Source organism: Carlito syrichta, unplaced genomic scaffold, assembly GCF_000164805.1.
Source record: "Carlito syrichta isolate Samal-C Ts95f unplaced genomic scaffold, Tarsius_syrichta-2.0.1 Scaffold305786, whole genome shotgun sequence".
Taxonomy (NCBI): Eukaryota; Metazoa; Chordata; class Mammalia; order Primates; family Tarsiidae; genus Carlito; species Carlito syrichta.
The window spans coordinates 185,274-211,866 of record NW_007249882.1 but is presented as its reverse complement, the minus strand read 5'-3'; the positions used below and the strand labels follow the sequence as shown (position 1 = coordinate 211,866).

Genomic DNA, 26,593 nt, shown 5'->3' with positions numbered 1-26,593 from the left:
TGAAATCTTCTTGGAATTCACTGGTATAGTTATCTGCTCCCTCGTCTTTACTTGCTTAGCAATCATAACTTTGGAATCCTGGAAAGGGTCCCTCTGGAATTCTAGTTTTACATCTGTAATTAGAAGCAGCTTGGAGTAATGAACAGATCTGGGTTTTAAATCTCGACTCTGCCACCTGCTGGCAGGCTCAGTTTCCTTATAAACTTGTAGTAACTCTGGTATTTTGGGAAGATGGGTGATGATGAGGTTTTACAGTACCTGGTAAAAGGTTCTTAATAAACAATATCCAGTTCTTTTCTTCACAGGCAAACTTTTGGAAAAAGTAGTCCATGCATGCTTACCCTCACTCCTTAATCTCATGCAATTCAGCTTTCACTCAGTCATTCTCCTGTAAACAGTTCTCAAGCAGAACCAGTCTGCTCTTCATTACCAAAGCTAGCATCTTCTCTTTTATCATCCTACCTACTTGTCTATATTATTGAATATCATTGACTTCTCCCCCTTCTTAAACATCATTTCTCTTTTTGGCTGCTTCCCTAGCTCTCCAACTACTTTCTCTTCTGCCTGCTCTATAAGAGTGACTGTTCTGATTTTCTGGTTATAAGATGGTCAGTATGGAAGGGAGGATGTAGATCCTAAGAAATGTCGGTAGTATAAGCCACACAAATTCCTGGGCAGGAGGTTTGGAAGGGTGTCTAGGTCCTGACTATATTGCACATCGATGCAGGTCCCAAGTGAAAACTTTTAGGCAACCCAGCCTTGCTGGAGGGTTCTGAAGGGGGGCAGGGAAATTCACCCTAAAACATGGCATTTTGCCTCAAGGTCTATCCCAAGCTGCTTCCTCTTCCTGTTAAAATTATCTTACTGAAGGAAAAATGGAGAAGAATGTAATCAGACTTGACCCAACCATTTTACAAAATAATGCCTGTCTCTCAGGTTCATTCAACTTCCAAAGAGAACTATTGGCATCCCATTCTGTTTCCCCCATCCATTTAGTCTCCTAATCAATAGAATCCCAATTCTTTCTCCTTCCCATAACCTGTTTTACCAGAATGCAAGTCCTCATTCTTTCTGTATCTTTGAGATAGTATTTAAGTTCCTGTAACTCATTGAGAAATTGGATCTTCATTCTGAAGGCTCCGGTGTAACATGTTAAATAAAATTTATATGTCTTTTCTCCTATTAGTCAATCTGCCTCATTCCAGTGATTTTTCAACAAACCCTTAGTGGGCCAACTGCCATGGTCCCCACAGTTTTGGTGCTATGAGCAGGATGAAAAAAAGCCACTCTTCTCTTCTGGAAGTTGCAGTGAAGAGAACCCCCCTGTTCTGCCAGCAAAGGAGTAAGATTTTCTTACCTGCCAGGCTCCTGGCCTCTCTCTCTGAGTGTACTTCTGGTGAGTGGACAGTAAAAATCACTGTCTCATCTTTAAGGTTTTGATTAATGGGAAAAAAGCATTTGTGTGAATAGTCTTGATTGTAGCAACTGTAATATATAATTTTTGGTATATTGTAGTATGAATATTTATATTGTTCATCTCATTTCCTTTCAAATTTGATTTCCTTTTTTTTGCCTTTCTGTGTCATTCTGCTGTAAAGAGGGGTACCATAGGATAAGGTTTCCCTCTTGTCTCATTTTATGTCCTTGGGAGCTTGATTTTGTGACCATGAGGGGATATTCTCTTGGTCTCCACCATCTGGAGGGTGTGAATTGTCAGTTCACATCAGGTGGCCAGTCTAAAAAGACTGGGAGTCTAAGACATGTAAGATATTAAGCAGCACACTCCTTGCTCTGAATGTGCCAAGTTTTTTTTTTTTTTAATGGCCACTGCAGCCTGGATCTCCTGGGCTCAGGTGATCCTTCGGCCTCACCCCTCCAAGTAGCTGGAACCACAGACATGTGCCACCATGCCCGGCTAATTTTTTAATTTATTGTAGTGATGAGGTTTAACCAAGGTGCCCAGGTTGGTCTCGAATCCCTGAATTTAGGCAATCCTCTCACCTCCATCTCCCAAAGTGCTGGGATTATAGGCGTGAGCCACCACACCCAACTCAATGTGTCAAACTCTTAAGGGAGTTTTGTTTTAAAGGGTCCCACCTCTATGGGGTTTTTGTCATCTTTTGCTGTCTTAAGTCTCTTTCTGAGAGTGAATTTTGGGGGATCATGGGGATTATCTTTTTTATGCCCTGTCCAGGCCTGGACGTCATAGAGGCTTTTTGGATTGAGTTGCTATTGGAAATAAGTGTACCTTGAGGGAAAAAAAACCCCAAGATTTTAGAGAGCTTTAATTTTAAACAATTGTTAAAAAATAAAACAAGTTTTAAAGATTTTTTTTTTTGGGTTGGAGTCTCACTCTGTCGCCCAGACTGGAGTGCAGTGGCCACTCCCGGCCACCACAGCCTTGACCTGTTGGGCTCTGGCGATCCTTCCGCCTCAGCCTTCCAAGTAGCTGGCATTACAGGCATGCGCTACCACGCCCGGCTGATTTTTTGATTTATTGTAGAGATGAGGTCTTGCTGCCCAGGCGGGTCTTGAACGCGTGGGCTCAGGCAATCCACTCACCTCAGCCTCCCAAAGGCGCGGGATTACAGGCTGAGCCACCGAGCCCGGCTTAATTTTTTTTATTTAAGTGGAGTCTCACTCTGTTGCCCAGGCTGGAGTGCAGTGGTACACTCATGGCCACCCCAGCGTCGACCTTCTGGGCTCCAGCGATCCTTCCGCCTCACATCCGGCTAATTTTTTTGATTTATTGTAGAGATGAGGTCTCGCCAAGCTGCCCGGGCTGGTCTAGAACCCATAGGCTCAGGCAATCCACTCTCCTTGGCCTCCCAAGGTGCTGAAATTACAGGCTGAGCCACCAAGCCTGACCAGAAGTTTAAATTAAAAGAAAGATATAATAGTGTCATGACTAGCCTTAAGAATCTTCTCCCTTCCGATTTGATATTTATGTATACCTTGTGTGTCCGTGATTTTTGCCATTTAACCTTGGTTAAGGCAGTTGGGAAGATACCTTTGGTAAAAAAAAAGTTTTAAAGCCAGAAATACAGCAGCTGTTTGTCCCAGTAAAACTTGGTAATAAGAGATGTGAAAGGATTGTTTTTAGAGCTCTGTGGTTAAAAGTCGGCTTAATTAACAGCTAATATCCAAGAGACATATTTTTACAAGGCCTTTATGCTTTTTCTCTTTTGAGTCCTACTTTGGGGAATTCAGTAGCCTACATTTTTTCTGCTTCTCCATTTGCTTCTGTCTGACACCCATCTTCCTCTTGCCACACCCTCTATGCCCACTTGAGAGGACCTAAGATCATTTCTGACATCCTGGGTTCCCTTAAGGTAAACAGAAATGACACTACAGACTCTTTTTTGGCAGGAACTTTTGTTTTTCCTTATGATAACCCAAGAGTGGTAAGTAGACAATCCTCTCAGGTCCAAAGTTGTGGTCTCTTTTGCATTGTTTTAAATTCATAAGTCAGAGGCATCCTGCTTGCTCAGTCAGTAGTGTATGAGACTCTTCAATTCATGTCATATCATTGTTTAAAGTGATTTTACTAGCTGTTTTAAGTGAACATTTACTTATACTATTTTTTTTTTTTTTTTTAGTTTAAGCAAATAATGGTATAATATAATTCAGGCCTGATGTCTTAATTCTGTGCTTTTGAAATATAAATCCTCTGTCCTGTTTCACTTAAAAAGTATCCCTCTGGAAATAGAAATGCAAATTTAGGGTTACCTGGGTAACTCTAAATTTGTAATCGAAAAAGATAGTCTAAATTGGCAAAAAAGAACTTTAAAACTCAAATAATCTTGTAAATCTATAAAATCTGCTTTGTCTGTGGGTCTGGATATCTATATGTATGCCATATGTATGTAATGTTTTACTATCAAAACATATGAAAGAGTTCTAATTATTTGGTTTAAAGAAAGAAGTGCTTACATTTTTATCAGAAAAGTAGAAATTTTAACTCAAATGTCTTAGTTCATGTGACTTTACTAAATAAAGATAATTTTAAAAGTATTGGTAAAATAAGCCAGGTGTGATGGTTTACAGCTGTAATCCTAACTTTGGGAGGCGGAGCTCAGGAGTTGAGACCAACCTGGGCTACTGTACAATAAATCGAAAAATTAGCTGGGCTTGGTGGCACTTGACTGTAGTTCCAGCTACTTGGAAGGCTGATGCAGAAGGGTCACCAGACCCCAGCAGGTTGAAATTGTGGTGGCCATGAGTATGCCACTGCACTCCAGCCTGGGTGACAAAGTGTCTCTAACTAAAATAAAAATTTAAAAATTGGTAAAATAGAAATGTCTTCAGAATTTAGACATTTTGTCTGAGTTTATTGGTCCATGCTGTTTCTCCTAGATGCTTTAAGACATAAACCTTTGCGCTCTCTCGGTCTCTCTTTCTCGCTCTCTCAGTCTCTCTTTCTCTCTCTCTCTGTCGCTCTCTCCCTCTCTGCAGCTCTCTCCCCGCCTCTCTCCCACTTCCTCTCTCTCTCTTACTCTTTCTCTCTCTCTTTTTCTTTTTTCCTATTACAGATCCCCTCTGTAACAACCACTTTAATAAATCTGTTGGTCCTGAAAAAAAAAAGATATAAACCTTTGCTTCTGTCATACTTTTTGCACTTGCTTAAGTTTTCTTTAAACGTATGTCTTTAGATTTAAACCATTCAGATATAAATATCTAGCCTAGCCTCATCTTAGACATTGTCCTTTGTCCAGGACTCTGCATCTGGTGTATAATTAAAATTGCTTGCCTTCTAGGTTTTTCACTAAAAGGCGTTAACATTGTAATTAAAGCATGTAATTAAAAGTACTAGATATAAGAGAACCAATTTTATATGCAAAATATACAAGAAAAATAAAATATGTTTTTAGTAAAAGATTATAAGAAAGCATTGAAATAAGTTTTTTGTTAGAGGAAAATTAATTTTGTCTAATTTATAGTTGTTTTTTGTTGTTATCGTTGTAGGGGTTTTTTTTGTTTTTTTGTTTTGCTTTTTTTTGAGTTGGAGTCTCACTGTTGCCTAGGCTGGAGTGCAGTGTCAGGCTCACAGCCACTGCAGCCTCTACCTGCTGGGCTCAGGCGATCCTTTTGCCTCAGCCTTCTATGTAGCTGGAACCACAGGTGTGCGCCACCATGCCTGGCTAATTTTTTGATTTACTGTAGAAATGAGGTCTCACCAAATTGCCCAGGCTGGTCTTGAACCCCTGGACTCAGGCAATCCTCTTGCCTCTTCCTCCCAAAATGCTGCTATCACAGGCGTGAGCCACCATACCTCGCCTAATTTAGAGGCTTTTAATTTGCGTTAAAGTTAAAGAAATGTAAATTATGGCTAAACTAAATAGATATAGAACGTTGGGAAAGAAAGTTTCTGTCCTAAGGTAAAATGATAGAGCTAAAACTAAAGGTTTAAACAGGTTGTAAAAGGTCTACAAAAGATTGATCTTATAAAAGGAACTTTATGTATGATCAAGTTAGCTAAAATTTAAAGGGCATTATTTAGTTTTTCTATACATTAAACATTAATATCAAAAGCATACTGATTCTTGGCCGGAATCTAGACCCCTATGTTGAAATAACAGGGTTTTCTTGGAGCATTGATTTGCTCCATAATAGAAAATTGTAGAAGGTTATAAAAGGTTTATTAAAACCAGCTTCAATGTTACTAATACACTAATGAAAAGATACAATTTGGTTTTCTCTTTCAGATTTTTGTGTAATTTCAAGAGATAATGAAATCTTTTTGTTTATCTTTTGAGTAAACTGCAAAAAAAAAGGAGAGAGAGTCAGTTGGTTTCATAATGTTTTTTATTAGGTCTTATTATTTAAGAAAATGTGTTTTTTGCTTTTAAAATCTTTGAATTATCATTTTGACTAAATGAATGAAGTAACTTGCTCTCCTGTGTTATATCAAATGTTTTGAATTCTTTACTATTTGACAAGTTTTTCAAAAATCAAAATTTTAAGTTCTAAATTCAGTCTCTTTGGTCTCATTAATTTTAGATATTAGAGCCATGAAAGTCCAAGAAAAATATTTTTGGCTTATTTAGTATGTTTAAATCATACAAGAAGAATTGTCAAATATGAAAGTATGTTTAACTTCTCTGGGGTTATATTTATGTGTTATTAGTATGTATTCCAAAATTGTATGACATCTTATACGCCCTACAAATATTATTAGTAATATTGATTATTATGTTAAATTATTGTATGCCACAGAAATAACCAAATTTTCTTGTCAATTATGTCTTTGACCAAATTTAAGACTTTTGTTATCCATAATTATTATTTTACTTTGATCTTTTTCAAAAAGCCATTTATAATAATCTATAAGACTGACAGGTACTCTTCAATGTCAGTTTCTAATAACTTTGGAGATTGTGCCATTGGACTAAGAAAAAACTTCCAGAATTCTTATTAAAGAGTTTATGAAGATTGCTAACCCAATATGGGTTAGCAATATATATATGTACATGAAGGCATATATATAACCTTCATGCCTGCCTGCTGATGTATAGACTTCACAAAAAGTACACTTGAATGCCTGGTTCAAAGTACAGTCTAGAAGAATCGGACCACGGCAATCTGAGCATGCATCAGAGTCTCTAGAAGAGCTCGTCTATAGGCTGCTTATTTTTCTTCTGTCTCCATAGAAATGTCTTATTAAAGATGTGTTTGCCTGTATCATCTGGATACCAAGCCCACCTGCAATGTCACCTCCCAAAATGAGACATAGCTGTTTAATGAGACTGGCCCATGTGGAATCCTTTGCTACTCAGCTTTTCACTCAATTTTTCTCTTTCACAGACACAAACTCAACTTTTAGTATATACAATTTCTAGGGAAGTTCCAGACAGGGGAATGAAGGGATGCAGGGAAATTCATCCCAAAATATGACATTTTGCCTCAAGGTCTCTCCCAAGCTACTTCCTCTCCCTTTTAAAATTATCTACCGCAGGTAAGAGAAAAAATGTAATTGGATTTGGCCTAACCATTTTACAAAATAATGAGTCTCTCAGGGTCATTCGGCTTCCAAAGATAACCACTTACAAGTCATTCTGTTTCCTCCATCCATTTATTCTCCCAATCATGTGTTGCCCCTCAATAGAATTCCTCTTCTTAGCTGGGCTCGGTGGCTCAGCCTGTAATCCCGCACTTTGGGAGGCTGAGGTGAGTGGATTGCCTGAGCCCGAGGGTTCGAGACCCGTATGGTCAACTTGCCATGACCTCATCTCTACAGTAAATCAAAAAATTAGCCAGGTGTGGTAGCGGATGCCTGTAGTTCCAGCTACTTGGAAGGCTGAGGCGGAAGGATCACCAGAGCCCAGCAGGTCGAGGCTGCAGTGGCTGGGAGCGACCACTGCACTCCAGTCTGGGCGACGGAGATAGACTCCAACTAAAAAAAAAAAAAAGAATTCCTCTTCTTTCCCTTCCCATAACCTGTTTTACCTGAATGCAAGTCCCCATTTCTTCTGTAATCTCTATATGGTATTCTACTTTCTGTAACTCACTGAAAAGTTGGGTCTTCATTCTGAAGGCTCCTGTGTATTCGTGTTAATTAAGATTTGTATGCTTTTTCTCCTATTAATATATCTGCTTCATGCCAATGATTTTTCAGTGAACATTTATGGGGCCAACAGTCATGGCCCCACAGCTTCATTCCCTCCCACCATTTTTTTTCATTATTGCCCAAGCCTGCTATCAGCAGCTAAAAAAGCTAGAGCTCCTTATCCTAAAATTTCTATTGAAATCATTGAAAGAATGTGTAAATTGGGGCAAAATAGCAGATATCACAGGAAGTCTACTACGGACATCAGCCACCATAAGGACCAAGGGAAAACTTCCCCTTTGCCCTCTGAAATGTTAAAGAAACCAACTCACAAAAGGCAGATCATTGGAGAAAAGGGTCACAAAATGTATTAACATGTACTTGGGGAGAATCACAGACTGATTACCTCAACCCGCAGTGGCATGCAGACACTTCTGCACCATCTTGAGATTACACAAAAACCGGGAGCTCAGAGTATGACCCCAAAGAGGTTATGGTGGTAAATCATGTTATAGTGGCAAGGCATGTTATGGGAGGAAGAAAAGACGAGGCATGGCTAGCACAGGTGGTCTTGTCAAAAAAATGAAAACTCACAGACCTCAGAATAGATGATAAGTGTTTCTTTCAGATCTTTAAAGGTGTCAGACCATTAACCTTGCATAGATCTGGATAACGGACTGGTTGTATTAATGCAGATTCTCTACAAATGCAAGTCTTCCTCACAAAAGACAAGATTTTCATTGTTACTTCTGTTTGCTGACTCTCTGAACAGTCATCTCAAAATATGTCAAAGAAATATATTTTGGGGTAAAATATTTTGATTTCCTTCACCATATACTTGAAACCAAGAGAAACTTTTGCTTGCAAGCAGAACTGAAGGGCCTGCCCCCCAAAAGGCCATTTGAGATAGAGTGATGACCCCCTTGTAAGAGAGAGCACCTTCTCTAAGAGACACGACTGACAATCAGAACCACAGCAACCTGTAACTTGTAGAGATACATTCTGGGAGGGAGAAGCAGAGGGTAGATCAAAGGCCCAGGTGGAAATCCCACCATGCAGGTTCTTTCTGTCTCTGTGGACCTTTGGCATTGTGTCTCTATTGTTAGTGTGAAGATCTGATGTTTGCTATTGTCTGAAATGGCATATCAAGCAGAGATGTGGGCACTGGGTGGTATAACAGGAGCTCCTTTCCAAGGCAACACATTTACCACAACTCAGCAATTGTTGAGCACCTGGCTGTGCTCTGGTTTAGGCTCCTTTCTTCACTCTACTTGGGCTGAAGGCTTTCAGAACTGGCCATCCCCAACTGTGCAGATCCTCTGTCTCCAGTGTTTGCTGACTTCCATCTGATAGGCCTGTCTTGTGCCTTCCCTGGCTTTCCAACCAACCCCTATTTGGCTTTCCACATTGGCAGTTGACAACCTTTTGCCGCTCAGACTCAGTTGCCATTTTCCCACACATTTAGAAATTGTTCTTTAGTCCCTATACAACACCACCCAGCTCTCCTCCAGTTCAAAACCAATTATAAGCCTAGATAACATAGTGAGACCCTGTCTCTAAAAAAATTAGCCAGGTGTCGTAGAGCATGCCCATAGTCCCAGCTACTTGGGAGGCTAAGGCAGGAGGATCACTTGAACCTGGAAGTTCTAGGCTGCAGTGAGCTATGATTACACCACTATGGTCAGCCTGGGCAACAGGGTGAGACCATGTCTCTAAAACAAAATAAAACAAAGCAACCAATTGTGTACATAACTTTGAATCTGGCAGAGTGGTATCCCTTACAGTACCCACTGAACATTTCTTTTTAAGCATTCATCAAAATAAGACCTTTGACCCCTTGAAAAGATTCCGGTCACTTATGCCTGAAGGTCCTTACTTTCTTTTACCGTCATTTGGTTCTAGGTTGACTCATTTCCTTTCTTTTAGTCCTTCAAGAGAGAAAAGCAGCAATCCATGCAGGGTCACAATGTCAACAGTCATTGGAGCTGAATTCTCTGAAGGCTGTCCTAAACTTCCACTCTAATTGCTAACCGACAGTACCCCAGACCCTGGAAGTTCCCATAGCTCTGCTTCCCTTAGATGGGAGAGTTTCCACATTTTGTGGATAGGGTAACTGAGAAAATCCATGACTACCCTCGATGCTAGGCCTGATCTATAGCACTTACTGCAGTGATGTTCAGTTAGCATTCATTGCCTACCATCCTCACCTACTCTTTCTCACCTTGTCACTTGGGTCTGTAGGCAGTAAGCATGTAAGTGAGAGGGTCTTCATTAGTCCATATTTGGAAAGTCTCCCATATACATACCTGGAGAACTTCTCAGTGGGTACATCACAACAAATTATGGGCAAGGTTTCAAGTTTCACCATCTATCAGGTTTCTTCTCAATTCAGCTTCTTGGTATAACAGTTATTAATGCTCAAACTATACCATTATGGAAAGATCTTGGTAGGCTTAGCAAGATCCTGGGCCAAGCAGGATATCAGGACTCATGTGCCTCTATGCACTGTTTCTCATTAGGGTTAAAAGGGTAAAAACTCTGGTTTTCCCTTTTCCTTTGGAAGGACTCTTATATCCTTTTAAAAATGTTTTATTTTGTAGGCCAGAAGCCCGGTTCCAACTCAATATTCTAGGATCAGGTTGTTACTGTGTTTTGCAGAAATAAGTGGTTCTTAAATGAGTTCCTGTAATACCTACTGAACTTTAGTTCCCAGGAAATGGCGAGTTGAGGTCAGGGGGTGATAGCAGAAATCTTTCCATGAGTGCAATTTATATCTACTCTAGAACTAGTCCATACCATGCCTTATTTTTCAGGGGCCTTGCTCAGCTGGCATTTGACTGCATATAATTTTAAATCAGCTACCGCTCATATATCAGTTTGGGTTCCAACAGGCGACAGATGGCGTACTTAAATTAGAATAATTAGAGGAGGATTTATTTACAAAGAGACCATTACAGAGATGTGTGTGAGAAGTAGTGGAATCACAAGAAAGGAGAGTGCAAAACCCAAGGCTTGAAGCAGTGTGGAATTACTATTCCTAGGCCTAGAGGGACGTGATGTAAGAGAACCCAGCAGGAAGTCAGATAAGACGATCACCTTAATATGCTGCACTCAGTCTTTTCATACACTCGGATCTCCCGTGGGGTCTCAGTGGCAGAACCCAACATGATAAGCGAGAGGGCGTGGGATTCCAGGGAAGCAGTGCACAGGGGCTGGAGTATGAGGTCACAGAGCATCAGGGCATGTGGATCGGGAGGAGTGCACCAAAGATATCTGGCACACATGGGACATCTGGGATTGAAATGAAATGCATTCCTTGATATACTTTGGAATGAGGTTTCAAAGATAATGATGTCCTCAGGTTCACTGACACCTCTAAGCAAACCCTTGTACACATTATTTTCGCTAGTGAGCATGGAAATGTAGCAGAGTTCTTGAGATCCTAATGTAGCCTCCTTATTGGTTTGATCAGATGATGATAAACATTGTTTTCTCCTTTCTCAGCTTACTCCATATCTGAAAATACACATTCTGCTTGGCTAACTCAGGGCTGGCTTCCCTGCAGGAAGGGTCAGTGAGGAGGGCACAGAGGCAGGAATGAAAAGGAAGACTAGGAACAGGGAGTGTATTAAGATGGGAGAGGCAGCAATGGAGCAAGAGTTATAAAACTCTGGGCTAAGACCCCAGGGCATCTGGAGTTAGTGCCTGGTCCCAGCCATGGCTCAACTCTCCTGCCTCACCATGATGGCCAGAATGGGACTTTCTTGCTGGGCTCACCTTCTTGGAAGCTTCCAAGAGTTTGGAAATTACAGCTTTTTGCTCATGGCTGCAGTACACTGAAGATACTTAGGAGTGGCAAAGACAGGTGAGCCTGAGGACTAGGGAAGATGCAGCATAGGAACATGGTTAAGAGCTCAGATTCTGAAGCCAGAGTCTGGAGTTTGTATTCTCCTCCTGCTCTTTATAGACTCTGTGACATTGGGAGAGTTTCTTCTCTGTTTTTCAATTTCCACATCTGTAAAATGGGAATGATAATAGTAACCACCTTTAGGGTTCTTAGAAGGAGTCATTGAGTTCATATTTCCAAAGTGCCCAGCACATAGACATCACTATCTGTATGTTAAATCAGATGTGAATAGCCCTACTTGCTGGGTATCTTCTCTCAGGCCTGTCCATCCAAGAATTTTTGAGGTTGGTGGTGTTTTCCTTCCTGTTTGTCAACGCAGACCTGACTGACAGTTAAAGGCTATGAGTTTACATGGTTTTTAGGAAGGGATGACCAAATTGCCTCTAAGTATAGGTCTTCTTCTGAAAACGGACACTGAGAAATCACCTGTCTTTTGGGAAGAGGGAAGGAGTAGATCACCAATATGTCCAGTGCCTACTTCTATGGTAGGAGACTACCGTAGCTGAGTAGGGTTACTCTCACCACCTGCCCATTGGCAAGGTTTGATTTGCCCTTTTTGGGATTGTAGGATACTAACTCCCACCCCCCCGAATAATTTTCTTCATAGACTAAGAGCAGAGGGCAAATTCTGCCTTGGGTTAGGTCATCTAAATTATGAGAGTTGATACAAATGGGATAGAGTAATTCTTACATCTTAATTCTTGTATATCATTAGGAGGAATCAATGGCCCTTCACCAAGGCAAGAAGTTTCTGCAAAACATATGCCAGCTTCTTCAAGAAGATCCTGTTGGGCCTGTTGTGTTTGGGTGAGATACTGAGAATTCATGGAAATGAGAAACACAGTTATTTTAGAAATTTACTTTGTGTCAAGATGATTACCAGATGGAAAACACTTTTATTCATAAAACGATCTAAAGAGCTGTTTGGTGTATAGGTTTTAATTACATGTAGGTGAACCATAATTTATTGAATTGCACTTACAGAAACAAGTAAAATCTGAGAATAAACAAATTTTCAAAACTATGCTGTTTGATAGACTTAAAATATTTCAGAGAATATGAGCTTATCCCTTTTTTTAGTGTCTTGATTTGAGGCAATGCATGATTCTTGTAGTCTTATAAGAGAAGCCTATTATTAAACATTACTTATTTGCTGCTTTACAAGTGAGATCAGTGATATAAAATATTTTTAAAAGACAGCAAAGCTCTGTTTAAACATACTGTTAGTGGCATATAGGGCTTCAATGTCAAAATTAGAGGCAGCTGCGATGGTGAGAACAAAAATTATATTTTGGGTTTGTCAGGGAGCCATGGGATGAGGGCCATATGGCTGCATGTCCTAATGGGAACTTTGTTTCCATGGTTCTGCTGGAGAGGACAGGTAAAATGACTGGGGTGATAAGGTTTCAAGAAGAGATGACTGACTTTTGAAGAGTCTAATGGAGGATGTTGATCAAATCCTATCTAAAGGATATCAGATAAAATAGAAGGGAATGAGATTTCATTAGGGACAAGTGAAAATATGTGGTCTCAGCCGGGCATGGTGGCTCATGCCTATGATCCCAGCACTTTGGGAAGCTGAGGTGAGAGGATTGCCTGAGCCCATGGGTTTGAGACCAGCCTGGGCAACTTGGCGAGACCTCATCTCTACAATAAATCAAAAAATTAGCTGGGTATGGTAGCACGCACCTATAGTGCCAACTACTTGGAAGGCTGAGGCGGAAGGATTTCTGGAACCCAGCAGGTCGACACTGGGGTGGCCGTGAGTGTGCCACTGCCCTCCAGCCTGGGCAACAGAGTGGAGACTCCAACTCAAAAAGAAAAGAAAATATGTGGTCTCCAAACTAAGTTGGACTCTCCTTGGGAATCCTCAAGAGAAGAGAGCAGCTAGACATCTGTCCTGTCCTTAAAAGTGCAGCTTGGTCTGACATAGGGCTGGGTGGCACGGTCTCTGGAGGGTTTGAAGACCCAGGCATTGATGACTGGAGCTTCATTTGCCCTTTGGAAGTTCTGCCTTGCTGATCCCTGCTCTGCACCTTCTCTTTTCAGCCTATGCTGCCTACTTCCTGGCAGCTTGCATCTTGAATTTCCAAAGGGCACTGGCCTTGTTTGTCATCACTTGTTTTGTCATCTTTGTCCTGGTTCACCGCTTTCTGAAAAAACTCTTTGGCCAAAAATTAACAAGCTGTCTGAAGCCTTTTGAAAACTCCCGCCTGAGGTTTTGGACAAAATGGTAAGACAAGAATCTTAATATTCCTGGCCTCACAGCTTATCCCAAACTCCAAATCATCTCCCTTTTTTCTCTTTTGACAGTTCCTGAGCTTTCCCTCAGACCCTCACATGTACTTTTCAAAACTAAGGTGCAGAGGACAAACAGCAGCAGGCCTCTGAATGCTAGACATCAGTCCAATTTTCTGTAGCTTTGGGTCTCCACATTGTTAGGGGGCAAGGAGGGGCTTAGTTTTGGAGAAAAGTTTCAGTCTGTTACTCATCAGGGCCTGTGTCAGAAATGAGAAAAACCATACTCTTCTTCAACAAAGTAATCAGAACCAAGAGGCCTATAGTGGCATTAACCTATCAAATTGATTTGGTGGTCATCTGTCTTTCTTAGTTCCCTGATATAGTTTATGCTTTTTTCCCTCTAGTCCTCCAAACTTCCTGCACCCACTGGTGCCTTTCACAATTTCTTAGAGTGTAAGGAGCCAACTTACTATTCAGTATGCGCTAAACTGGATTCTACAGCAACTACAGCTCATCCTTTGATCACAGGCCAGGGATGAGAGAATAACTTTCAGACTCTCTAAAAGTTATTTGTTGTTCATTCACTGAATCGATGACATGGTCTTGGCATTTCTTCTTCAGGGTGTTTGCAGGAGTCTCCTTGGTTGGCCTTATACTGTGGCTGTGTCTAGACACAGCCCAAAGGCCAGAGCAGTTGATCTCCTTTGCAGGAATCTGCATGTTTGTCATCATCCTTTTTGCCTGCTCCAAACATCACCGTGCAGTAAGTTTTGGGTATTCGGTTTGGGCATAGCAACATATAACTAAGGGCCAAGTTTTAATTACAAAGTACAAGTGTAGATGTTAACTACAAAGGCATGGAACTAGGTTAACAGCCCCTGGAATTTTCTTTTTTGATGATTTTGTTCCTAAGAGAAGTTTTAATATTCTCAGAGGCCCTAGACCATCTCTTTTCTTTTTTTTTTTTTGAGTTGGAGTCTCACTCTGTCACCCGGGCTGGAGTGCAATGGCACACTCACGGCCACCCCAGCCTTGATCTGCTGGGCTCAGGTGATCCTTCTGCCTCAGCCTTCCAAGTAACTGGAACTACAGGCGCATGCTACCACACCTGGCTTATTTTTTGTTTTATTGTAGAGATGAGGTCTCACCAAGTTGCCAGGCTGGTCTTGAACCCCTGAGCTCAGGCAATCCTCTTGCCTCGGTCTCCCAAAGAGCTGGGATTACAGGCTTGAGCCACCATGCCTAGCCAACCATCTCTTTTCAAACTGTGAGTTGTGACCCATTAGTGAGTCTTGATATCAATCTTGTGAATCTAGATCAATGTCAAAGAAAGAACAAAATAAAAAAATAAGGACAAAAGAAAGAAAGTAGAATACAATAGAGAACCAGCTTGCATTGCACACAGTAACGCTAAAGTGTTGGTTTATGAAACTTTTATTTGTATATAGGTATGCGTGTATATCATCTAACCTCTAGACACGTTTTTAAAAGTCATGTAGGCCAGGCGCTTTGGGAGGCTGAGGTGAGAGGATTGCCTGAGCCCCTGGGCAATTTGGTGAGCCCTTGTCTCTACAATAAATCAAAAAATTAATCAGGTGAGGTGGTGCATGCCTGTAGTTCCAGGTACTTGGAGGGCTGAGGCAGAAAGATCACCTGAGCCCAGCAGGTCGAGGCTGCAATGGCCATTAGCATGCCACTACTCTTCAGCCTGGACAACAGAGTGAGACTCCAACAAAAAAAATAAAGTAAAATAAATAATGAGCCATGTAGTCATATTTGGCTCTTTTTATATTACTTCCCTGTTTCTCCCTACCATTCCCCTGTTCCCTACACCATTTTACCCCAGATTTACTATTAACAGCCTAGGTTGGTTCCACCCATAGTACATGTACCCATGTTTAAAACTCCAACCAGGTAATGGTCAAGTAGGGTTTAGGGTTTATTTTACACTGAAATAATTGTGATAATTATTGATTCAGGTGTCATGGAGGACAGTGTTTTGGGGCCTGGGCCTTCAATTTGTCTTTGGGATCTTGGTCATCAGAACTGATCCTGGATTTATTGCGTTTCAGTGGCTGGGAGAGCAGGTTCAGGTATGAGACATTGATTGTGAGGGCTTTGCTCTTTTAGAACCCTAGAGAAAGGAGATTTGAGGGAAGCATGCAAAGATTAGGCTGTTCCTTATTAATGATGTGGTGGGAGATCTAGTTGGGAGACAGTATACTGCGGTGCAGCCTAGAATATGAATAAAGGAACTAAACTGTGGAGTCTTTTGTCATTCAGTGAGCAACTCCTGGGGACATAGCTTGGCTCCAGGCTGTTAAAGAGAAGCCAACCTCAGTAGCAGTAGTAGGTCCTAATCACACATGAGACTGGTCCCATCTTCCCCTGTGTCCTTCTGGGCTTCACTCTTCTCTTTTTCTCCCCTACTTCAGATTTTCCTGAACTACACTGTGGCTGGCTCCAGTTTCGTCTTTGGAGATACACTTATCAAGGATGTCTTTGCTTTTCAGGTCATATCTTTTTTTGGAAGGAATGCTGGTCAGATGAGGGGTGGGGAAGTAAAGCAGAGGATAAATGTGTGTTCGAGAGATTAGTCAGCCTGAATACCAGTTTGACTCTAAGAAGATTATTTAATCTCATCAGTAAAGGAAAGTGCATCAATCTCTTGCCCTTTGATCATTACCATCCTAAAATTTGATGAAATAGGGGTCAGGGGAAAAGGCTCAGAAAACATCTTGTGGTTTAGTACTGATAGGCTAATCGATTTGCAATAGATTATAAATTTATTTCTAAACTAGTCTTTGCAGATACTGAATATTTATACTGTATCAGATGCTCTTGGAATGCTGAGAGCTTAATTTAGAAGCCTGAAACATAGTCCAGTTATGGTCTACACAGCACATACAACGCAATATCTCACCAGCTGCTCACCATTCTCATTACAGTCCTTACCAATCATCATTTTCTTTGGATGCATTATGTCCATTCTCTACTACCTGGGCCTTATGCAGTGGGCAGTTCAGAAGGTGAGTCATTCTCCTACACCAATCAGGAGATAGGCCTTCATCTTACGATCTTTCAACTTTGGAAAAATGCTCATAATTGTTAGAACCAATGTGAAAAGGTAAACCTTTACCAGTGTGCCTGATATCAAATTGTCAGTCCGGGCCTCACATAGGCTGAGAGGCAGAGCAGGGAGAGAAAATGGGCTGGAGGCCGGGTGCGATGGTACAAGACTGTAATCCCAGCACTTTGGGAGGCTGAGGCAAGAAGAATGCCTGAGCTCAGAGGTTCGAGACCAGCCTGGGCAACTTGGTGAGACCTTGTCTCTACAGTAAATCAAAAAATAAGCCGGGCATGGTAGTGTGTGCCTGTAGTTCCAGCTACTTGGAAGGCTGAGGTAGAAGGATCACCGGAACCCATCAGGTAGAGGCTGTGGTGAGTGAGCGTGCCACTGCACTCCAGGTTGGGCGACAGAGTGAGACACCAACTCAAACAAGAAAAAGAAAAAGAAAATGGGCTAGATGAGCCTTTCATGCTGAGTTTTAATATACTTGTTCTAAAGACCACGAGTCTTGGATTCTGGTCAAGGCTCTGTCTATAACTTGCTTTGTAGTCTTGGATTTGTTGCTCTACTTCTCTAGGCCCCAGTTTCCTTATCAATAAAATGGAAGACACCAGGTTTTGCTGGACATTCTTCAAGATTCCTGCTAATGTTAATGGTTTATCCTTTTAGGTTGCCTGGTTTTTGCAAGTCACCATGGGCACCACTGCCACAGAGACCCTGGCTGTGGCAGGAAACATCTTTGTGGGTATGGTAAGTACTCTAAGGTCTTCTAGTCTTCTTTCCTCTGGGGAACTGAGAATTTGACACAAAACAGTTTCAGAAATGTATGTTTTCCTTCTGAAAGGTCACATAAATGAAGAATGTAGGGGCAGTCAATCTTTGATGAAAGAACTCAGCAGCTTAAAGAAGACTCAACTTATAGCATTTCCCCTTTGGGCCTAGTAATACTTGCCTGGGCATACTTAATCTGAATGGACGTCCTTCACCACTTCTTCTGACTACAAATTCTTGCACAAGAATTTAGGGGAATGTCCTGGTCCAAATCTTATTCCCCTTCAGAGGCTATATACAGGGTGTTTGATCTATATTCTGGTTTCTCTCGGTGAATTCCTGGGGCCCTTGTTTTCCAGGGTCTCTAAGGAGGCAATAGTTTGTCTTGTTCAGGATTAACACCAATGCTTTTCCCCATGAGACTTGTGTGGTACATATGTCTGTATGAAGGAGGTGCTCAATATATGCTATTGACTGATTAGCTCAATACTGAAGACAATCGTTTGTCAAATTCATAAGGAATTAGTACTGAGGTCTTTCCCTGCCAAGGCTCTGCTTCTGTAATGTTCTCCAAGTACTTCTGGATATTTCTATCACAGCACTCTACATTTTGCTGAAATTATCCATAATCAGCTTAGTTTCTTCTGCTAGATTATAAGCTCCTCTGAGTAAGGACTTAGCCTTATTTATATTATTGTCTCTAGCGATTAGCTGGCACTCATTGAATAATAAATAACAGTATCTTAGGTCAATACTAAGTATAGTTTACATAGTTGGGTCTTTATGATTTTATAACATTTTCACAAACATTATTTCTTTTGATTCTTTCATAAACAATGGGCTCACATCATCTACTTGCATTTCATCTTTTTTTTTTTTTTTTCATTCAGGGTCTCATCTGTTGCCCAGGCTGCAGTGCAGTGGCATAATCATGGCACACTGAAGTCTCAAACTCCTGGGCTTAAGCAATCCTCCTGCCTCAGGCTCCTGAGTGGCTGGGACTACAGGCACATGCCAGCACACCTGGCTAATTTTTTGATATTTTGTAGAGATGAAGTTCTGCTATATTGCCCATACCGGACTCAAACTCCTGGGCTCAAGCAGTCCTCCCTCCTCGGTCTTTCAAAGTGCTGCTACTATGCCAGGCCTCATTTAAGGAGTATTTTTAAAGTCTCTACTAGGTACTCACTAAGAACACTGCATTTCATAAGGACATACAGTAAATGCATGGTTTCAGACATTGAGAACATATAAAGGACATATACCATTTCTCTTCTATAACATTTTAAAGTCAATAGATGAAACAAGCATGTATGAAAATAAGTGACTCCAGGGTCGGTGGCTCAGCCTGTAATTCCACGCTTTGGGAGGCCGAGGTGAGTGAATTGCCTGAGCCCCCGGGTTCGAGACCCACCAGGACAACTTGGCGAGCCCTCATCTCTACAATAAATCAAAAAATTAGCCGGGTGTGATAGCGCATGCCTATAGTTCCAGCTACTTGGAAGGCTGAGGTGGAAGGATCGCTGGAGCCCAGCAGTTTGAGGCTGAGGTGGCCGGGAGTGTGGCCGGGAGCTAGTGTGGGCAACAGAGTGAAACTCCAACTCAAAAAAAAAAAAGAAAAGAAGTGACAGCTAGGCCAGCTAGGACAGGATTAGGTGCCAGAGGGACTGAAGCAGATGCTGGGAAGACCTGAGAGCAGAACTTGGTGCTCACTAAGCAGGGCTGTGCTTCACTGAAGGTACTAACTAGAGGGATGTGTATTGAGTGGGTCCAGCCTCTGAGTGTGAGGTGGGCACTCTGGAGCAGGGAATTTCACCTTCACGGAATCTGTTTTCTATTTGTTAACAGACAGAGGCACCTCTGCTCATCCGTCCCTACCTTGGAGACATGACGCTCTCTGAAATCCATGCAGTGATGACTGGAGGGTTTGCTACCATTTCAGGCACTGTGTTGGGAGCCTTCATATCCTTTGGGGTAGGAAGGGTCCGCTTGATCACTCCTGGGTGAGCCCGAGTTGGGTTCTACTGCGACACTGATCCCTAAGTCTGGCCTCACAGGTTGATGCATCATCCTTGATTTCTGCCTCTGTGATGGCTGCCCCTTGCGCTCTCGCCTTATCAAAGCTAGTATATCCCGAAGTGGAGGAGTCCAAGTTCAAGAGTGAGGAGGGGGTAATACTGCCTCGTGGGTGAGTCCTAGGAGGCATATAATTTGGGTAGTGGTGAGGTGCAGAGTCAAGAGTGGCACTGTGGTGGCAGAGACTTCAAGTCTCCTCAAGGGAGAATAATGTGGTTCCACATCCCCTCTTGCCTATCTCTGACTCCAGTGAATCATGTTGATTTTCTTCTTTTGTTTTACCTTCCTACCTGCCACTAGCTTCTGCATGCCAGTATCCTCTGTCCTTGGTGTCAGTGCAATTTAATGGCGATTATATCTGATATTGCTTCAGAGTAATTTCCACTAATCAGATCCTACAATGGCTTTGCACCCTCTCTCTGCACCATAGGAACAGGGGAATTTCTTTTCTCTAAGAGGCTGAGATTACTCTAGACACCATACTTTCCCCCTGTACCCAATAACCCCCACAGGAAAGAGAAGAATATCCTGGAAGCTGCCAGCAGTGGAGCCACAGATGCCATAGGCCTTGCTACTAATGTAGCAGCCAACCTGATCGCTTTTTTGGCTGTGTTGGCCTTCATCAATGCTGCCCTCTCCTGGCTGGGGGAACTGGTGGACATACAGGGGCTCTCTTTCCAGGTAAAGGATTACATTTGTTGGGCTGTCCCTCTGGGATGTGGTTAAGTAATCCTTGAACTGTTCATGTCCTCTTGACCCACAATATGCTAAGAGACAGCATGAACAGGAGAAGTATGGAAAAGATTGGGTCAAGGATTCAGAGAAGGTCCTTGACACTTCTTATTAGTCCTCCCTTTTCCTGGGATATCTTCTCTTTCACTCAGGTCATCTGCTCCTATATCCTAAGGCCCATGGTTTTCATGATGGGTGTAGAGTGGACAGACTGTCCAATAGTGGCTGAGTTGGTGGGAATCAAGTTCTTCACCAATGAGTTTGTGGCCTATCAGCAACTGTCTCAATACAAGAACAAACGTCTCTCCGGAGTGGAAGAGTGGATCGAGGGCGAGAAACAGTGGATTTCTGTAAGTGACAACCTAGAAAAGCATAAACAGTATGAGGTCTCAGCCATGGTTATCACAGGGTAGAGAAAGAGTACTACACAGAAGCTTGCTGAAGACCCACAGATACCTTTCCAGGGATGCAGTCCTAACCACAAAGCAAGCAGAACAGTTTGCTTAGCAGCCTCGTCTTCAGTGGTTGGGCCACTGAAGTCTGTGTGCTATTTTCTCCTGACACTCTAACCCAACTTCTCTCTATAACATAATTGTTGGGTCTTTACAGTTGGGGCAGTCCAGAACAGACACTTTTTGATGGTCTAAGGTCCCCTTCCTTATTTACAAGTTTAAATTGCTATAAATTAGTATCCTTGGTCTCTCCCTTTGCCTCTACCCATTTCCTCCGAGTCCTCCTCATTCTAGGCTTTCTCTTAATGCAGAAGCATCAACAAAAAGTGCTGGGCAATGAGGCCCATGGTGGTTTCCATATCATTATCCCAAGAGTAACTGAGGGAGCAGTTATTTTCTGAGCATCCTTTCACATTCCTTAGGGAAGTGTGGAAAAGACTGGGGACTCTTAAGTACTCTGGAACTTCTATCATGATTATAAGACTGCATACATAGGACTGAGTTTATTTGCTTATTTATTTTTGTTTTCTCTAGGTGAGAGCTGAAATCATTACAACATTTTCACTCTGTGGATTTGCCAATCTTAGTTCCATAGGAATTACATTAGGAGGCTTGAGTGAGTTTATCCATTTTCCCAGCTCCCCAATAAGCCAGCCAGATCCCAGCTTTTGTGGTGGGAAGTCCTGGTGCTTCAGTACAAGTTGGGACCAGATAGAGAAGCTGATGCGAAACAGGCCTGCTCAGGCTGTAGTTAACTTGGAGCTAAGGCAGTTATGCTACCTGGCTATGCATAGAGCCCTTTACAATGTCAACTTCATTTTATTGCCTTTGAATGGGAGACCAATTTTATTTTAACTTTCCCTATGAGGGAGTAAATATTATAATATTGTTTCTATTTTGCCATTCAATTGGCACAGTGCATATATAAGTAGAGATATCTTATTTTTATTCAGTAGTGAGGGTACTTTCTGAAACTAGGCCACTTACTAGATGGCTTCACAGAAGCAGGATTTGCACAAGGAATCAAAAGATAAATAAAAGCAGCAGACACATAAAACAGATAGCAAAAGCGAGTGGTATAAAGTATTGAATTGAAAGCTACAAGCACTAGGGATGGGAGGAGTGAATCTTTGAAGCAGACACAGATATATTTTAGACTGCTGGAGATACAACTGAATGTGGGTTATGGTTGGAAGGATAATGTGAGGAAGGTGGAAATGTCCTTGAGGGCAGGGCAGGGCAGGGGAGGGTGATGACTAGTAGATCTCAAGAGTTTGGAAGATCCAAAATAGAAATACATCTTAGAAAAAATAGAAGATAAAAACAAATACAGTCCAGTGTGTCCATATTTTCAGGCAATTATATTCTGGGGTAGAGTCATTAAATTCATTTATTTGGTAGTTGATTTAATTTTAAGGGGAAGCAATTTCTTTTCAGTTGATCTTTTTTCCTTCTGTTAAACACCTGTCTGTATTGTTCTGATTCTGATGTCTGATTACTGTCTGATTAAGAGATTGTTATCTAATAGTGGGATATGTGCTGTGTGGCTAAGGCTTAGGTAAGTGTTGTTTTCCTTAGCCTTCTGGCTCAGAATAGTTCATCTAACTCTGGTCCAGGCTTTTGAGTGCAGATCTCAAGTGGTGAACACAAGACAATTGCACCTGTCTGGAGCAACTCAGGGCCTTACTTGATCGAGATACATCTTGGGTATATTCACAGAACCACTTAAGTTAGGGTCAGACACACAATTCTTGACCTGAGAAAAGTCTGAGTTAGTGATCCTTCAGGACTAATGTATATACACAATTCTTAGGGAAGCACTGGCCAGCCTCAGGTGTATGGTAGTAAGGACTCTATTCATCTGCTATGTTTTGTTCCTCTACATTCTTCTAAATGGGAACTCATAGGATATACCTGATTGCCTGGTGGGGAAAAAATCAAGTTATTTTGTTTTGCTGTGTGTAGCATCAATGGCACCTCAACGGAAGAGTGAAATGTCCAAGACTGTGATCAGTGCCCTCTTCACAGGGGCCTGTGTATCCCTTATCAGTGCATGTGTGGCAGGTAGGTGCCTCGGCTTGATCTCTTGGCAGAAATCACTAACCTAGACCATGACTGGATTTCTCTTGGAATATTGATTTAACCATCTGACCCACAGATGCATAGAAAAAGCATCTAACCTATGGTGTTCTCAATTCATACCCAAAGAATAAATAGCCTTGAAGAACATGTGTAAGAATTTCCTCTTTGTATCTCTGTCTCCTTTATCCAGGAATCCTCTATGTCCCTAGGGGAGCTGAAGCTGACTGTGTCTCCTTCTTAAACACAAGTTTCACCAATAGAACCTACGAGACCTACGTGTGCTGCAGAGGGCTCTTTCAGAGGTGAGTGAGCGCCTCTTTCCTCTTATATGTCCTTCACTCGGGAGTCACCTGGCAGTGGGGAACAAGAGGTCTTTAGGATAATCCTATGGAGGCTGAATAGAATGTATGAGAAGGGCCATGGGTAGTGGGAACAGCCTAGGTCTATGTTTTTTTCTCTTATTAGGTGCATCTTCAGTATGAGCTTAGTGTGTTCCAGTGACAGGTTCTAGCTGTATTGGTGGGGTACTGAGATGTAAAGGGGCAAGGGAAGTAAGGAAGAGCAGTTTCCCTGATAAGAAGTTACTGTATTTATTGTGATTAGAATATAGATAGGTTGAAGGTAAAGACTTAGCAATGATCCTAAGTGGCTAGAAGACTATGGGTTTCTTCAGCCAGAAATGAAGAATACTAAAGAGGATAAAGTTGATTTTAAAAATCATGACAAGTTCAAATAGTGTAAAACTGAACTTGTTTACCAAATTCTAGCATATGAGAATAAGAGAATATATCATTAAGCTAACAGAACTAGTTTGGAGGCAGTTGGGTGTGGTGGCTCATGCCTGTACTGTAATTCCAGCACTTTGGGAGGCCGAGGCAGGAGAACTGCTTGAGCCCAGGAGTTCGAGACCAGCATCGGCAACATAGTGAGACCTTGTCTTTACAAAAAAAAAAATCAAAAAATTAGCAGGGCACAGTGGCATGTGCCTGTAATCCCAGTTACAGGAGAGGCTGAAGTGGATTGCCTAGGCCCAGGAGGTTAAGGCTGTGGAGAGCCATGATCATGCCACTGCACTCCAGCCTGGGAAACAGAGTGAGATCCCAACTCAAAAAAAAAAACAAAAAAAAAACTGGTTTTGGAAAGCACAAAAGGAAGGATTTGAGGAACTAGAATGTTTGGTGCCTTCAAAATGTGAATTCGCGGTGATGAGTGAATGAAGAGAGTTATAAGAAAAAAGACTGAAAGATCATAAAATGCCTCGTATGAAATGCTACGGAATTTAGATTTTGACCTGCCAAATTCTAAACACTGGCATGATCAGTTATGCTTTTTTGAAAGATCATTCTGATAGCTATTTGGATGACAAACAGACCAATAAATACACTGCTATACTAGTCCCAGTAAGAGATGATAAGAACTGATACTAAGTAGTTGTCAGGTTGGAGATTCACTAGACCAAGTAGAATCCATAGGGTTTGGTCACTGGCTAGATAGGAGGAAGGGGTGGGTTGAGGGAGAGAATGGAGTCTCAAATGACAGTCTTTTCTGGGTTGAGTAAGTGGACCTAAAGAGTGCCATTCATTCATTGAGGAGGACTGGTTTTAGGAATGGGAGAAAAGGGGAGAGATGGCTTAATTCAGTTTTGGATATGTTTACTTGGAGGTACTTGTGGGACCACCCTGTAAAGCTATTCATAAGTCAACTGAGGTCTGGGCTTTATGAGAGAAGTAAGAGCTGGAGATAGGTTTGGAAGTTATCATTAAATGAATGATCTTTTATTTATGTAGGTAGATGTTGGGGTGCTAGCTGCTTAATGGATTATTATGCCAAGTTAACAGATGTTACCCCTCCTGCGTTTGGAGGTTATCATCCAAGAGTGTATTCTAAAAAAAATTATTTTGATGTACTATTAAAGACAAATTATAAGCTAGATGGATCACTGGTCTGGCACTGCTTTGATTCTTATGTTCTTGTGACAGTTTGATGGATTTCCTAAAGCCACATACTGAGGATCATTAACATGTAGAATACAAAAAAGAGTATGTTTTTGTTCAATAAATTTATACAAATTAAGTCTGAGCTGTTTTTCTCTCTCAAGAGTAAAGTGGCTTTGCAGTACCACCTTATTTTTTAGAATAAATTCAATACCAAATCATTACAAGCCATCAATTTTACCTCAGAGATATCTGGAAATTTCCAAATGGACTACAGTTAGGAATTGGGTAAAGGAACAGACACATAGTATAGAGTTCCTTGATAGTATTAGCTTGGGTATGAATGAGAAAATAAATTTAATAGGGTCTACTTATTTTTTATTTTTATTTTTTGAGTTGGAGTCTCACTCTCTCGCCCAGACTAGAGTGCAGTGGCCGCTCCCAACCACCGCAGCCTCGACCTGCTGGGCTCAGGCAATCCTTCCGCCTCAGCCTTCCAAGTAGCCGGAATTACAGGCATGTGCTACCACGCCCGGCTGATATTTTGATTTATTGTAGAGATGAGGTCTCGCTGCCCAGGCGGGTCTCGAACCTGCAGGCTCAGGCAATCCACTCACCTCAGCCTCCCAAAGGTGCGGGATTACAGGCTGAGCCACCGAGCCCGGCTGGGTCTACTTATTTAAAAAATCATGGCTGATGGATCCATTTATAGGTTTTTGTTTTTAGCTACTTGGTACAACTTACTGTTTTGTTGCCTTGTTTTTATCTGACCCACTATCTCTCTCTGGCTTTTTATTTTAGTACTTTCCTGAATGGCACCAACCCTCCTTCTTTTTCTGGTCCCTGGGAAGACAAGGAGTTCAGTGCCACGGCCCTTGCTAACTGCTGTGGACTCTACACCAACGCCATCTGTGCCTAAGGCTGCTCGAACCATTTCCATGACAGTTTTGATCTTAACAGTTTTTTGACGGCAAAGGTGTTTATGTACTCATTAAGCATTTCCACAACTGACTTATCAAAATCTTTAACAGTAAATGTAAAAAATCATATTTTGGTTCACTGTATCCCAATTATGAAAATTAGCATTCATCTTTTCATTATTTGGCTGAGCCAAATAGAAAATTTCTTGTGGGCTCCACCTGAGCTTTTATTTGAAAAAATAAATATTATCATATCAAAAACATCTTACAAATCTTGCACCTAGTTGTCATCTTAAAAATTATATGATGCAGTGTGCTATAAATGTGATTTAGTATGTAATGTGCTTGGGATTGGGGGAAGCTATATTTCTTGGAGTTGTGGATTATCTGGGTTTATACTACTGATGTTACGTATGAAAGGTACATGAATATTTAATGATAAGATTTTTCTGGCTGTCACACATTTGTAAATCTGCAAACTCCTTAACGTCATTACACAGTAAACAAAAAATACTTCCATATACAAACTTCCAAAGAATATCCATTTCTTAAATGCCATTACTTTTAGTATTTTGCTCTAGTGCCCGTCATATTTGCTCCATATTTACAGAATATCCTTTAAAACAGTGGTTTTCAGTGAGAAAGGGGGGTAATTTTGCCTTCCGGGAGACATTGGCAGTGTCTCCAGCCATTATCCGTCTTTAAGCTGGGAGGATGATACTGACATCTAGTGCACAGGGGTCAGTATTGCTGCTAAAATCCCTACAATGCACAGGTCAGCCTCCCACAACAAAGAGTTCTCTGGCCTCCCACAACAAAGAGTTCTGTCAACCGTGCTAAGGTTGAGAAACTCTGACTCAAA

At 41.6% G+C, this 26,593-nt stretch overlaps 1 protein-coding gene across 1 annotated transcript in view; it reads left to right on the top strand.

The window, feature by feature from the left end:
* SLC28A2 (solute carrier family 28 member 2) overlaps positions 1-25,730 on the top strand; it is a 39,038-nt gene extending 13,308 nt beyond the window's left edge. Inside the window, exons 3-17 of the mRNA XM_008062654.1 lie at positions 12,169-12,260; positions 13,503-13,686; positions 14,316-14,457; positions 15,674-15,787; positions 16,130-16,207; positions 16,643-16,723; positions 17,434-17,514; positions 19,384-19,509; positions 19,593-19,723; positions 20,124-20,292; positions 20,496-20,693; positions 21,330-21,411; positions 22,761-22,859; positions 23,068-23,179; positions 25,613-25,730. Of these exons, the coding sequence (XP_008060845.1) occupies positions 12,169-12,260; positions 13,503-13,686; positions 14,316-14,457; positions 15,674-15,787; positions 16,130-16,207; positions 16,643-16,723; positions 17,434-17,514; positions 19,384-19,509; positions 19,593-19,723; positions 20,124-20,292; positions 20,496-20,693; positions 21,330-21,411; positions 22,761-22,859; positions 23,068-23,179; positions 25,613-25,730 (1,807 nt within the window). The remainder of the gene's footprint in view (positions 1-12,168; positions 12,261-13,502; positions 13,687-14,315; positions 14,458-15,673; positions 15,788-16,129; positions 16,208-16,642; positions 16,724-17,433; positions 17,515-19,383; positions 19,510-19,592; positions 19,724-20,123; positions 20,293-20,495; positions 20,694-21,329; positions 21,412-22,760; positions 22,860-23,067; positions 23,180-25,612) is intronic.
* The last annotated feature ends 863 nt before the right edge of the window (positions 25,731-26,593 follow it).